Below are 13,128 nucleotides of genomic sequence, written 5' to 3' on the forward strand. Positions count from 1 at the left end.
AATCATGATAATGTAAGAAAAAGCATCATAATCATTATTACTACAACAACAATAACGATTATGAATAATGACAAATTCTCATTAGTTCTCTAAACAAATAATAGTCAATATAGCCGACTGTATAAATACAACAGACCTCCTGAGACAATAGAGTGATTTTTTTTTTTGTGAAACGAACAATCAATACCTTTTTGAAATTGCACATATAAGTATAGATTCATTTTTATTCATATGTTTAGATTTTTATAACAGTAATACAATTATGGGACATGATTTCTCATAGCTGTGATAAAACTGGAATATTCAGTATACTGTTCGAATGAATGTCACAAATAAGAACGCAACACAAATAACGATAACGTTACAAGTACCGTAAGGATTTACTCAATTTAAATATTGCATCATTTAAATAGTTATGGAAGAAAACCCCCCAAAAAATCACCAAAAAAAAGAGTGAAGAATTGATTCAAAGGAAACATTTTAAACAACAAATTGCATTTATTGTAGTCCTACATTTTGCACTAAATGCATGATTCACAACCATGTAACGCTCTGCAAACACGTTTTTTTAATGCAAACCAATTGTAATAGCCAGTTAGACAAAATATCTTTCAAGTTGATGACAATTTTAAAAAGTCACATTTTAGTCGATTCACGATTACAAAAAAAATGCTACTTACCTCCTGACGGATGACGGAAGCGTCATTATATTTAATTAGGGGACCTATAAATATCGAGCACACGCGTGAGCATCAATAAAAGTCACCGGAGTGATATACATAATGATGTCGTTTTTTGGAAACACGCTGCATCCAACTTGAGCTTTGTGGGAACTCCCTTCACATTCTTAACACTTGATATCTTGGAGTTGGTGACGGTGGTGGTTGGGGAGAAGGAGGGGGGGGGGGTAAAAATAAAAAGAAGACGAAGAACTCAGGTAGACACAGTTGAAAAAAAAGAAGGCGGCCAATCAGAACGCCGCCTCCCTTTTTGGCCAATGACAGGCGCCACATTGTTGTCAAATTGCTCTAATGAAAACTTGAGCGCAACAATAGTGAGGGGAGAGAGCGCCGTGTCGCAACTGACGCTCTCCGGAGGAAGTTAGTGTCGCACGCGCGCACGCACGCGCTCGCTCGTCACGGAGCTCCTCTTTTCGGGGCGGGGTGGGGTGGGGGGATCTGAACGATTACCACTCGGTCGATGCGGTAGAAAGCGGCTCGTTCATTCGTTCAGCCAAGCATGGATCTCAGAGCGGAGATGCAGCCCGCCGTCTCCTCGTCGGCGTCGGCCGCTCAGGTGCACGCGGGAGCGGTGGCCGCGGTAGCCTCCATCCCGGTGTCCATGGCGGGCAACCTGCTGCGCGGGCCGCCGCTGCTGCTGCGCGCCGCCGACAAGTACCCGCGCACGCCTAAGTGCGCGCGGTGCCGCAACCACGGCGTGGTGTCGGCACTCAAGGGCCACAAGCGCTATTGCCGCTGGAAGGATTGCATGTGCGCCAAGTGCACGCTGATTGCCGAGAGGCAGCGCGTCATGGCGGCGCAGGTGGCGCTGCGTAGGCAGCAGGCGCAGGAGGAGAACGAAGCCCGGGAACTGCAACTGCTCTACGGCACCGCCGAGGGGCTCGCCCTGGCCGCCGCCAACGGCATCATCCCGCCCAGGCCCGGCTACGAGGTCTTCGCCTCGGTGAGCAGCGAGACCAGCAACTCCGGTGAGGCTTCACGCTGTACACGACTGGCTCATTGTTTGCTTCATGCACCTTTACGGCGTGTGTTCCCCCCTGGGGTGAATGAACTTTACTTTATAAATACCCTGCACTGGAAAAAACGATTCGAAAAGAAGGATGACCCCCTCGCATAGGATAAAATAAACTATGTAATCCGAAATGCATACATCCTTAAAACTGAGGAGTTAAAATAACATAATACGAGTAAGAAAGAAAGAAAAACAAAATGAGTTTGAAATAACCCAAAATGGTTCATTTTTAGCCCACAGTTTTTCTACGCATGTACACAAATTACCGAGACATATATACACTGCCATAGACACAATTCCCTATGCAAATGTACACATTGTTAGCCCAACGGCATAACTGCCAATATGTCATATTTTAACGTTTATGGATCGATTCATCTGTGATCTGACTGACTGTGAATCTACACCTCAAGCAAAATCAAAACTAAGATACAAAATAAATAAATAAATAAAATCTGCCTTTACAGGATCACAAAGGTCACTTTTGATTGAAACTCGTGTCAAAAGTATTGAACAATATGTCGTTTTGTGTGTTGTGATCACCCCGACAGCTGTTTCTAATATTTTGTTGACCTTATAAGGAAATACTTTCCCAAGAAAGACGCAAGGGCAGTGATCAATATACTGCATAGCTGTTTCTAATATTTTGTCCCCATAAGCGGAGCTGTCACTGATGCCGCACACGTGCAAAGCACAATAACTGTTCAATGAAGGCCTCTCAGGTAGACAGATTGAATGAAAAACGATCATTACAATCAGTGTAAAACTTTGAAAACAGCCGTTTCATTTTCAATGTCATTGATCATATCGATCAGGTGAACGTACTGTGTGTTGATTAGAATTTTTCAATGCCATAAAATGATAACGATAGAAGTTGCTGGCTTCACTGTTATATTCGATACGTTACACACGACAGAGCTTTATATTGGAATTATTTTCGTTCTTTAATTATATGAACGTTGGTTATGTCTATGTTTTGGACACCGGTCGTCTACTTAAAAAAAGTTACCACTGAGGCCATTTCCCGTTTTTTGTCAATAGATTCGAGCGTGCAGAAGTTCGACTTGTTCCCAAAGGGCCAAGCGTCGGGCCCCTCCACCCCGCAGCAGACTGGCGGCAAGCAGACGCCCGCGGAGAGCGACTCCGCTCCGGGTCTTTCGTCCCCGGACGGCCGGCACGGTGGAGGCGGAGCTTCCGGCTCCGAGAACGGAGACAGCGAGTCGTTCGTCCACTCGCCGGTTGCTAAGCCTTCGAAAGACGGCGGCGAGACTCCCTGTAGGTCCGTCAGCTCCCTGGGCTCCGACTCCGGTTCCGAGACCGACAAGGACGAGCGGGAGCCTTCGCCGTCCCCGTCGCCGTCCTCCGCGGCCTCCAGGCACATGCACGCCCTCGACATCCTCACCCGGGTGTTCCCCAGCCACAAGCGCAGCGTGCTGGAGCTGGTCCTGCAGGGCTGCGGCAAGGACGTGGTGCAGGCCATCGAGCAGATCCTCAACAACCCGGCCCAGGGCGGCCAGCACAAGTCCGGCTCCGAGGAGACTTGGAGCGGCGATAGGATGGTGCAAAGCTCGCAGCCGCCTCCTTCCACCTCGTCCTCCTCGTCGTCTTCCTCGGCTCCAGCCCCGGCTCGACCCATGCTGCCCGGCGCCATGACGCTCAGCAACCGTTCGGCCTTCTCGCCCCTGCAGCCCAACGCGCCCCACTTCGGAGCCGAACCAGGCGCCTACCCGCTGGGAACGCACCTGGGACTCAACCCGCTGCGGCTGGCCTACTCCGCGCACAGCCGCGGTCTGGCCTTCATGACGCCCTACTCCACCACCGGCCTTATGCCCACCCTGGGCTTCAGACCCCCGATGGACTATGCCTTTAACGACCTCATCCGGGACAGGACCATATTGCACAAGGAGCAGGGCTACGCCGGAGGCCTGTACGGGCCTCTGGTCAACAACACGCCAGACAAACAGTGACCGCAGGCGGACGGAACGCACGCGCACCAAAGTCGTTTGAGCGTTTATTCCAGGGGTTCTCATGTTCTTTTACACAAAGCACTAAACTGTAAAATAAAAAAAAAAATAGTTTCTTTATTTTTGGGGCTAACACATAAGTTGATACAACTTTAGATATCAATTACTGATATTTATGGCAACGACGTTAGTATATCGCAAAGCAAGCAAGTTGTGTACGCCAAATGGATTTGCTGAGTTTTTGCGGATATATCTTTAAATTCGCTCACAAGACAAGGAGGAATTCGTTTTGTAAACTCTTATTTCTTTGTTGAAAATGCAGGAAAGCCAATTTTCACATGAACAAAACTTAAAATATTTTGTTAAACTGACCAATTTAAAATGTTGTCCAAGTTTGTTGCCTTGAAAATGTCAGTTTCACCAACTTTTATTTGATTAAAAAAAAAACAAAAAACAAACAACAACAAAAAAAACCTCAAATAATGGATCCATTCAGTTGTGTTGCACATAAAAGTTAGACACAAATTGGACGTGCACGGAGAAAAATGTTGCATTCGAAGTCGGGCAATTCAACTAAACGTATTCACTTGTGCTGTTGTGCAAATTGGCTTTCCTGTGTTTCACAACAAAGAACCCTTATGGAACCGCAAGTTAAAGTAAAAAAAAAATTGCTTTGGTGCACTAACATTCTTGCAATAAATGTTTGTAATTTATATTTTAAAGTTTTACAATTTAAATGAGTATTTTAGGCCAACATATACTATTTTTTACAGTGCAAAGAATGTTTAAAAACAGATTAATTGCAAACGTAATGTACTTCAAAGTTAAATACAACTGAACTGTACTTGTCAAATGTAGTTGACTTTATTTTTTTTTTTTAAATCCGTGGTCACATTATCCACAGTTTATCCCTATCATTCAGTGATGATCCAAATACCAGTAGAGAGAGCCCTTGGACCACATCACTAATTTGTTCCCTGGGATCCAGTTCACAGTTCATTTAGTCGTCTTGTTCACCTCACTTGTAAGCCATTTAAGTGCACTTGTAGAACGACAGTGTTTTTCGAGTCACTTTTCTCCGCCACTACCTGTACCTTCTACTACTGTATGACATTTCTGCACAACTACTTGTGAGCTAAAACGGCACACTAGTGGAAATCTGTGCACTGCGAGTTCTACTAGTAAAGAGCTAGATGTGAACTAGTAGAATTTTATGTAGTAGCATGCTGTTGTCAGTTAGTTTGACTTCAGTAGTAGTTCTACTTGTATGCCAATTTTCCTTCTAAAATTTTGTTTCAGTTTTTTTTGGGGGGGGGGGTAGACTTTACTCAATTTCATTTCTTCAAGTAGTTGCAAGAAATAAAATCATCTGGCTCCAGATACATTTTTAAGTGATGTACCTGGACATCATCTGATTGTATTTTGTGCTTGACAAAATAAAACGGAGTAAATTCAACACACCGTTTTTTCCCCCCCGGTGTACGTGAAGACAACGAACATACTGAGGCTGCATGTCAAGACATCGAACTAGGTGACTCCTCGATAAGGATGAAACGATCGTCAAATATCACAAAGCGCCGTCGTTTAACTACGGAGCCGTTATTGCTTATTAGTCGGTTAAAAGTGGAACTTTTGGTGAGCAACAACAAAAAAAACATTAGATACTACATCTGAAGGTTAGCGAATAAACGCTCAAACGTCTTCCTATCCACACACACACACACACACACACACACACACACACACACACACACACACACACACACACACACACACACACACACACACACACTCCATTGTATTTGTGGCCAAAAGAGTTTGAATGTTGTCGTGTTTTGGCTGTGTGTGACTGTATATACACCAATCCGCTTTGTCGTCAAAAGATGGAAAAAACATTATTGACTTTATATTGGATTACAAAGGGGATTTGGGCATGAAAAAAGAGGGGCAACGGCCACATTGATTTTATTTTTTTTCTCCAATTTTCATGACAATTCTGGAAGAATATCAAATGAAAAGAAAAACAGCAAATCTTTTTTTAATCATGTATTGAATCGTTTTTAACAGCGGTTGGTGAATTTACGAACCGTTTTCCAAATTAAATTGAGGTTTTCAGAGCAACATTAAATTATTCCAACTGACGCATATTAACCTTTTTAAGATGTTCCTGTTGTAAAGGTTGAACTAATTGATGTCATGTAAAAAAAAAAAAACAATAATAAAATTAAAAAGGCGAAATCCCGTCTTATATGTAATTATTATTGTTTCAAGTTCGGTTTTTTGTATCTCCTTTCTTTTCAACTGCCTGTGTCATATATTGCATTTAGAATGAGGATACGCGATGCTACACTTGACTTTTCATTTAATCGTTTGTGACTTTAAAGTGCTAAATCAAGTCTGTTGCTCTTCAAATGTGCTGTCATGCTGTATGACTATACTGGCAAGAATAAATGTTATTTTAAAGAAATGTTAAACACCACTTGTGTTGTCATGATGATGATAATGATGATGAATTGATTTCGGTTTTATACACAGGGTCAGAATTGAAAAAAAAGTAAAAAGTCGAACTAAAAAAATACAATTAAGTGCAAAAATACATGCAATATTTTACAATACATATTTGAATTGATAGTCGACAGTCGTTATTTGTAAAAAAAAAGACAATGCTACAAGGTAGAAATACAATTCTAATATAACTACGTAGAAACAAATAAAAATGTACACGTTGCAAAATCACACACAAACCTGAAATGCCATGCGAGAAAAATATCACGTTCAATTTCATAAAATGCATCCATTTTTCAAAGTTTCACGAGAAAGTCGACACGAGAGAACTATTTCAGTTGTTCTGCCCACAGCAAAAGTTTCGGGCCATTTCATTAATAGTAATTGTGTTTAGAATATTCATTTAGTAATCGCGGTGCATTGTGGGTAGCTGACGCCGTGTTTCATCACGGAAAGCCAGACCGTGGTCGTTGCAACTGGTCCTCCTGAGTTATATTCCTTTCGTTTCACCTTCGAAAGCAATGGCTGTTAAGTCTGCTCGTGTTTAGCATTATTTAGAAATGTGTTTCGGAGATCGTTTTTCTTCAATTGTTGTCATTGAAACTCGCTAGCTCAGAGTACTGCTAAGACGTAGCGACGATGCTAAATCAGTGCTAACAAGCTAATTAGCACGTGAAGGTACTGCGAAAACGCATTGTTTATCGTTGTTTGTCACACTTTGAGCTGCATTTATGTCTTTTGTTTAACAGCAGACGATTTGTGTTGTATTTATGTACACGATGTTAATGCATGTTTTAAATCTGTTCATTTCAGTTTCACTCTACATTTCATTGAGCTGATGTCACAGTTGTTCACTGTACGCCGTCAAGAAGACCCAATAAAGAAGCAAGACGCTCATGAATAAATGAGTTTGGCTTGCTGTTGACTTGCGTTAACATACCCGGAGCATCTAACACGTAGCGATAACAATACATCAGTCATCTTTCATTTCGATTGTAAATGTATTTATTTATAAACATTTCACAGTAATCAACTTCTTGCATTGAAGGTTTACTGTGATGTGAATACGATTTACATTTCGGTGCTTGGTTGGTTTATGCCGATTCGGACTTTCAATAAAACAAAAGAGAACATTTGCCAGGATTAACAATCCCTTGAGTCTTAAAATATATTTTCGAGAACATAAAGGTCAAAGTCTGAATCTTGCAACTCGGTTTCACAAATATGGAATTGAATTCGGTCAATGAAGTATTAAAATTGGACTAAGAATGCACTGTTTGTGACTGAGGAAAAAAACAGCATTGTGGTGTTAAAAAAACAAACGTAGTAAATCATATTACAAAACAAAAAGACGCTATATATCAAAATTCTTGCGATCTAAATAACTTGTCGTCATCCTCTCGCTTGAAGACCGATAGCTTGTCTCATTGACACGCCTTGTAACGAGTGTCGAAGTTTTGCAAATAACAATGGCGCCATCTGCTGGCCATTTGCTGCAAGCATCGTTCAATTCTTTGAAAAGTCTCCCAGTGGAGAAGAGTACACGAGATGACGTCATACACGTAATAATTGAAAAGTGAGGCTATACGCCACACGTTATGGCGTCATGTCATTGTCAGTAACTGTCCATAAATACTTGCATCTCATTATGAAGTATGTATTTGACCAGTAGTTTTCAAACTATTTACACCCAAAGTGTAAAGTGGTACAACGTATTTGAAGTGAAAACCTGACTTGTTGACCAAATTTTGTTAACTACAGTGGTGCCTTGACTTGTGAGTTTTCGCTGCATGACCAAGATCATAATTTATATATGTCTCACATTTTATACAAGGCTGGATTAGGGTAGAGCATTTTTTTAAAATAATGTAATTGTGACACCCCCCCATTATTGTGACTAAATATGTGATTATTTTTTTCAAGCTTCACTTTCCATGTACCTTTTAACAAACACAACCAATGCATTCATTTGTATTACTCTCACAAGTGTTGCGGCGGGGTGCTGGAGCCCATCCCAGCTGTGTTCGGGCAGTTGGAAGGGGGCACCCTGAACCGGTTCAGGGCACACAGAGACGAACAACCATCCATAGAGTGTTCCATTAGCCTGCCCTGCATGTTTTTGGAATTTGGGGAGGAAACCGCAGTACCCACCGAAAAACCATGCAGGCAAGGGGAGAAAATGCAAACTCCACACAGGGAGGCGCAAGCCGGAATGGAACCCTGCACCTCTGCACTGTGAGGTCAACGTGCTAACCACTGGATTGGATCACAGGTTTTGCGATTTGAAAATTGCATTCTCCTACATGGAGCATTTTCAAAAAGTTGCATGTATAATCCAGTAGAGGGAAGTCTTGTCTAACAAGTAACGTCCAAGCTGTGCAAGCCCAAATAGCTGCAGTAAATGTCAACAACTACAGCCTAGATTTCACTGCAACATATTTATGAAGTGTTGAAGTAAAACTTCCCATCGGCACTCATTTAGGATCGAAACCTGAATGTTGGTTTTCTGCAAGTATGTAAAAATAAACATGTAAATGAGCAAAGAGAATTGCAGTAGGCTAACAGAATTTGGGCATTTTGCAAGACAATGATTTAGAGCTCTTTGGGTGCAATAAAATTTGGGGGATTTCTGTCGAGCGGTTCCGTGACTGACTTGGTTCGCACATCTGCCTCACAGTGCAGTGGTGCAGGGTTATATACATAATTTGATGGTTTTGTTGAGATTTTTGTTTATTCCAAACCTCTGTTAAACCTATGATCATTGTATTCCATTTAGGTTTTGTTTATTTTTTCCCCAGAAACTTTTATTCTCCTGGTTTTAGCAATAGTTTGGCTCCTGAGGGTTTAAGGTCAACAAATCTTGCCGCCAGGTGGCGCACATCAGATGTTGATGCATTTTTTTTTTTTATCCATCCATGAATCTTTAGTTCCACTTCTGTCCTCACAAGGGTTGGGGGTGGGGGGGACACCCTGAACCAGTTGCCAGCCAATCGCAGGGCACACAGAGACAAACAACCATCCATGCTCACACGCTCACCTAGGGACAAATTTTTTTTTGGAGTGTTCAATCAGCCTGCCATGCATGGTTTTGGAATGGGGGAGGAAACCGGAGTACCCGGAGAAAACCCACACAGGCCCGGGAGAACATGCAAACTCCACACAGGGAGGCCAGAGCTGGGATTGAACCCGGTACTTCTGCACTGTTGAGGTCTACGCGCTAACCACTGGACCACCGGGCTGCCGCATTTTTCAAGTGATTACCATAAAACAGTTGTATTTTAGTGTTACAAGTGTGTACCATGCTTCTCAGATTTCGAATTTCCTTTAAAATGGATGAACTCATTTGAAATTGAAATGAAATACACTAATTATTTCTTTTCGAAAGTAACAGAGAGCCTCGGCAGAAGGATGAAAGAGCCACATGGCACCCAAGCTAAAACACTACTTACTTTCTGAATTTTCTCTCACTTTGGACCCACATTTCACTGTGATGTTTTGGCGGGAGGTGCAGGCTGGTTTCATGGTTGTGGTCATCTTGGAAATGGGAATTGGCCCAGTTGCTGCACTCCAAAAACCTGGAAAAATGCTAAGTGTGTACTGCTCCTGATATGTCAAAACCGGAAATGAACCTTGATGTCGACCAGTTATTCATCAGGACTATTAGCCATTCCCCAGTCATCTCTGCGCTAAACGGCTAAAGTGGGAGTTCGATCACTCTCGTGCTCAGTGACCCATCCCATAATTTCAAGGTCATACTGTAACATTGATGGAAACTGTGTATGCACTTCCAAGTGACTACCTAAAAAGAGAAGGAGAAATTGTAAGAAAGCAGTAAGAACAGGAAGCATATCTCGAAGTCGATCATACTTCATATGTTTACAAGGCCCCAACAGATCACTGGTCCAGGAGCGTGAACGAAAAGGAAAAAAATGCAGTGACTCGTACTGAAATGACTGTTTTAACCCCCCCAAAAAAATACAAGTTGTGTTTCTTACAAAGTAATTGAAAAAGTACGCTGGCAAGCCTCCACTGCTGGAACAATTGAGCCCCAAAGGTAAACTACAGTTTTCCTAATGATCAGCACAAGGCAACCATTACAATACTCGCTGAGCGCTCCTCGCCCAGCAAACAGTACGAGCATCACAAGACAGAAAGCTGGCACATATAGCAGCAGCGAATGCACAAGCACACGTCCACTGATGAAGAATTAGAGCGGGGACAGATAAATAGCCGCAGGCTGTCAGTGCAGCACAAGCCATAGCAAGAAAAATCCATTTGGATTATGACTCCATACATAAAACCCATTTTCATTTTCACAGCCGCAGTTTGGTTTACGGTCGGAATAACAAATAGATAGCAGGTCAAAGGAAAACAATGACTGAATTTAGAGTCGTGGCTATGGCGTCTCACTTGACGCCAGAGAGAGCGGCGGGCAGGCAGGTAGGGCATAAATAGAAATGAATAGATCGTCTTCGTCACGTGAAGCACGCCCGTTGAAATAAAAAAAGCTTCAGGAGCAGGAAAGTGTTGCGCCGACTAATTAACAGGGGATGAATTCATTTACTTCCTAAATTCCACCCCGGCACACATATTGCAAGCAAACACTGATAAATGAATGGTAATCTCCACCAATCAAAATATCCATTTATCACGATAAGTACTCAATTTTCTCGACGAGTGACTCTGGGTGTTGATCCCTCAATTGCAGGAAGCACCAGTTAGCCCTATTTCATACCATTGTTTGGAATCTTTTTAATAATCAGCATGATCGCTCCACATTCACGCCAGTGTGGATGCCCTGTGGAACCATGCTGCCTCTCACAGGTCAGTTTCGCTACGAAAACAGATATCTGGTCTGGGGGAGGAGACTCGTGATTGTCGGTGGAAACTAGTGATGGGATTTTCGGCTCTTTTCGGTGATCCGGTTCATTTGGATCGGCTCAGTGAAAAGAGCCGGCTCTTTTTGGCTCTCAAACGGCTCTTTTAACTTTAGCTTTTCTTTTAAATATTTATGACAAATTTAGCATACATTTTGATAAATGACTTGGTGAACTAAATATTGCACTCTACCGACTGCAAATAGCAACAATTATCAAGCAAAGAAATGGCTTTTTACTTATTTGATTGAACATTAAAAAGGCTCCAAACAATAAACAAGCAACAAAATTAAACTTCATCCAACAACAATCAAACATGCTGCATCATAACAAAAATAGTGAGTATGAACTGCAACAGCAGCAGTGAACAAAACAAACATAAGCTACTCCTTGCTTGATTTTAAATTTGCAGTCAACAAAACTAAATACTTCAACTTGGAATACTTCAATTTGTCTGACGGGACAGATGTTGCTACAATGCAAAATCTACTCTCCATTACTTTGATCAAACGGGGGGGAGACGAAAGCTTGGTATTTCCACCAGCTCAGTGCAATAGCTGACCTTGAAATCTGTGGTTCTTCAAGATATGCCGTAATTTAGTGTTTTGTGTTTTTGCACGCTTGGCTAATACTGTAAATTAGATTCAGATTGCTTGCCAAACGCCTTTGTGGTTTCCCGGACAGTAGGGGGCGATATGAACTAAAGACATCCAATTCACCAAGAAGAAGAATAAGTACAAGCACAAGTACGGTACCACATCCGGTTCAATGAGCAAGTTTTTCCGCTATCCACAAGCACTGTTCTCAGTGAGTAATTTTAACATTTTAAACTGACTTCGCAGTTTATCTCTGAGTGTATAGATGTAGACAATTGGGGAGAGTTATTATGACACGTTGCTCCTTTAATTTTGTTGTTGTGACCCAACGTAAAAAACAACGTCAGCAAAGGGGGCAGTGAGCGAGCACTCAGCCGACAAGTAGACCTCAGCTGTCAATCAAAAAGCAATCGCGAACAGAGTTTGACTTGAATACTATTCTGTATGTTTTCCACACCAAAGCTGAAATCAGCAGTGGAAGTGTGATGGCTTCATATCGGGGGGTGGGCAGAGTTGTTTCAAAAGTATTCCCACAAATGCACCCGTGACTTTTTTCATTTGTTTTTCCAAAGGAGGTTGCTCATTGTACTTTAGGTGTGGGGTGAGAGCCGCGAGTGGATCGCTCAAACAGATGCATTGCGGGCACGTTTGGAAATGGACGGGTTGAAAGTAAAAGTCTGCCGCTTTACGAATAATGACTCAAAAAGAAAAAAAAGAAAACTTTTTTATGGACTACAGTGTGTGACTTTCCACTTTTGTTTTTTTTTTTCTGCCTGACCAGATTAGTCAGATTACTGGGCCAAAGGCGCAGCCGCCAGACTCGGAGGACATGCGGAAGGGACGCCAACCTGCATTTGGACACAGGTGAGTACTGAGCTGTGTGGTGTGCTTGAGGAGCTGATGTCTGATGTCACGTTGCACCACAAGGTGGAGGTGAGTGCGCCCGCCCGCCTGTCTGTCTCTCACTCAACTTAAACTTCTGCTTCGTGTACTGCACAACAGTGTCAACTCCACATAGACAACCCGAGCATCATCAAGCACTTCTGGAATATATTTTTAAACCTTGAAGTGGACCAAGTTAGTTTAAAAATGTGTCTATGTATGCATATATATACTGTATAATATACAGTATACATACATATGACTAACTTGGCCCACTTCAATGTCATTTAAAAACTTGACCAGAAGAGTGTGATCATGTTGTTGTGGCGTACATGGCAGTTAGTTTTTGTCTCAGTGAGAAAAGTCGGACGTGTTCATGTCCCCCTTGGTGTGTCATGAGATGTCAGTGACATCACGCATGAGCTGGTCAAGCACATGCTCCCATCTCAGGCCTGTCGTCAGTGTTTGTGTGCGTGCAACTTGAACTGGCCCACACAAAGATTGACTGGTCAAATGCTTTTACATTGTCATGTTCGCTTTTCTGTCCAATAA

The 13,128-nt window shown here is 42.4% G+C and overlaps 1 protein-coding gene and 1 long non-coding RNA gene across 2 annotated transcripts; both read left to right on the top strand.

Annotated features, from left to right (window-relative positions):
* The first annotated feature begins 932 nt into the window (after positions 1-932).
* Positions 933-4,054, top strand: dmrta2 (DMRT-like family A2). Its single transcript, XM_019896452.1, has 2 exons — positions 933-1,708; positions 2,794-4,054. Exons 1-2 carry the CDS (start codon positions 1,240-1,242, stop codon positions 3,717-3,719), a joined length of 1,395 nt encoding a protein of 464 aa, XP_019752011.1. The 5' UTR covers positions 933-1,239; the 3' UTR covers positions 3,720-4,054.
* A 355-nt stretch (positions 4,055-4,409) lies between these two features.
* On the top strand, positions 4,410-7,256 carry LOC109532009 (uncharacterized). Its single transcript, XR_002171291.1, has 3 exons — positions 4,410-4,421; positions 6,560-6,748; positions 7,035-7,256. It is a non-coding gene; the product is annotated as an uncharacterized LOC109532009 (long non-coding RNA).
* The last annotated feature ends 5,872 nt before the right edge of the window (positions 7,257-13,128 follow it).

The sequence above is a fragment of the Hippocampus comes genome, unplaced genomic scaffold, assembly GCF_001891065.2.
Source record: "Hippocampus comes isolate QL1 unplaced genomic scaffold, H_comes_QL1_v1.1 scaffold22, whole genome shotgun sequence".
In the NCBI taxonomy this organism is placed as follows: domain Eukaryota; kingdom Metazoa; phylum Chordata; class Actinopteri; order Syngnathiformes; family Syngnathidae; genus Hippocampus; species Hippocampus comes.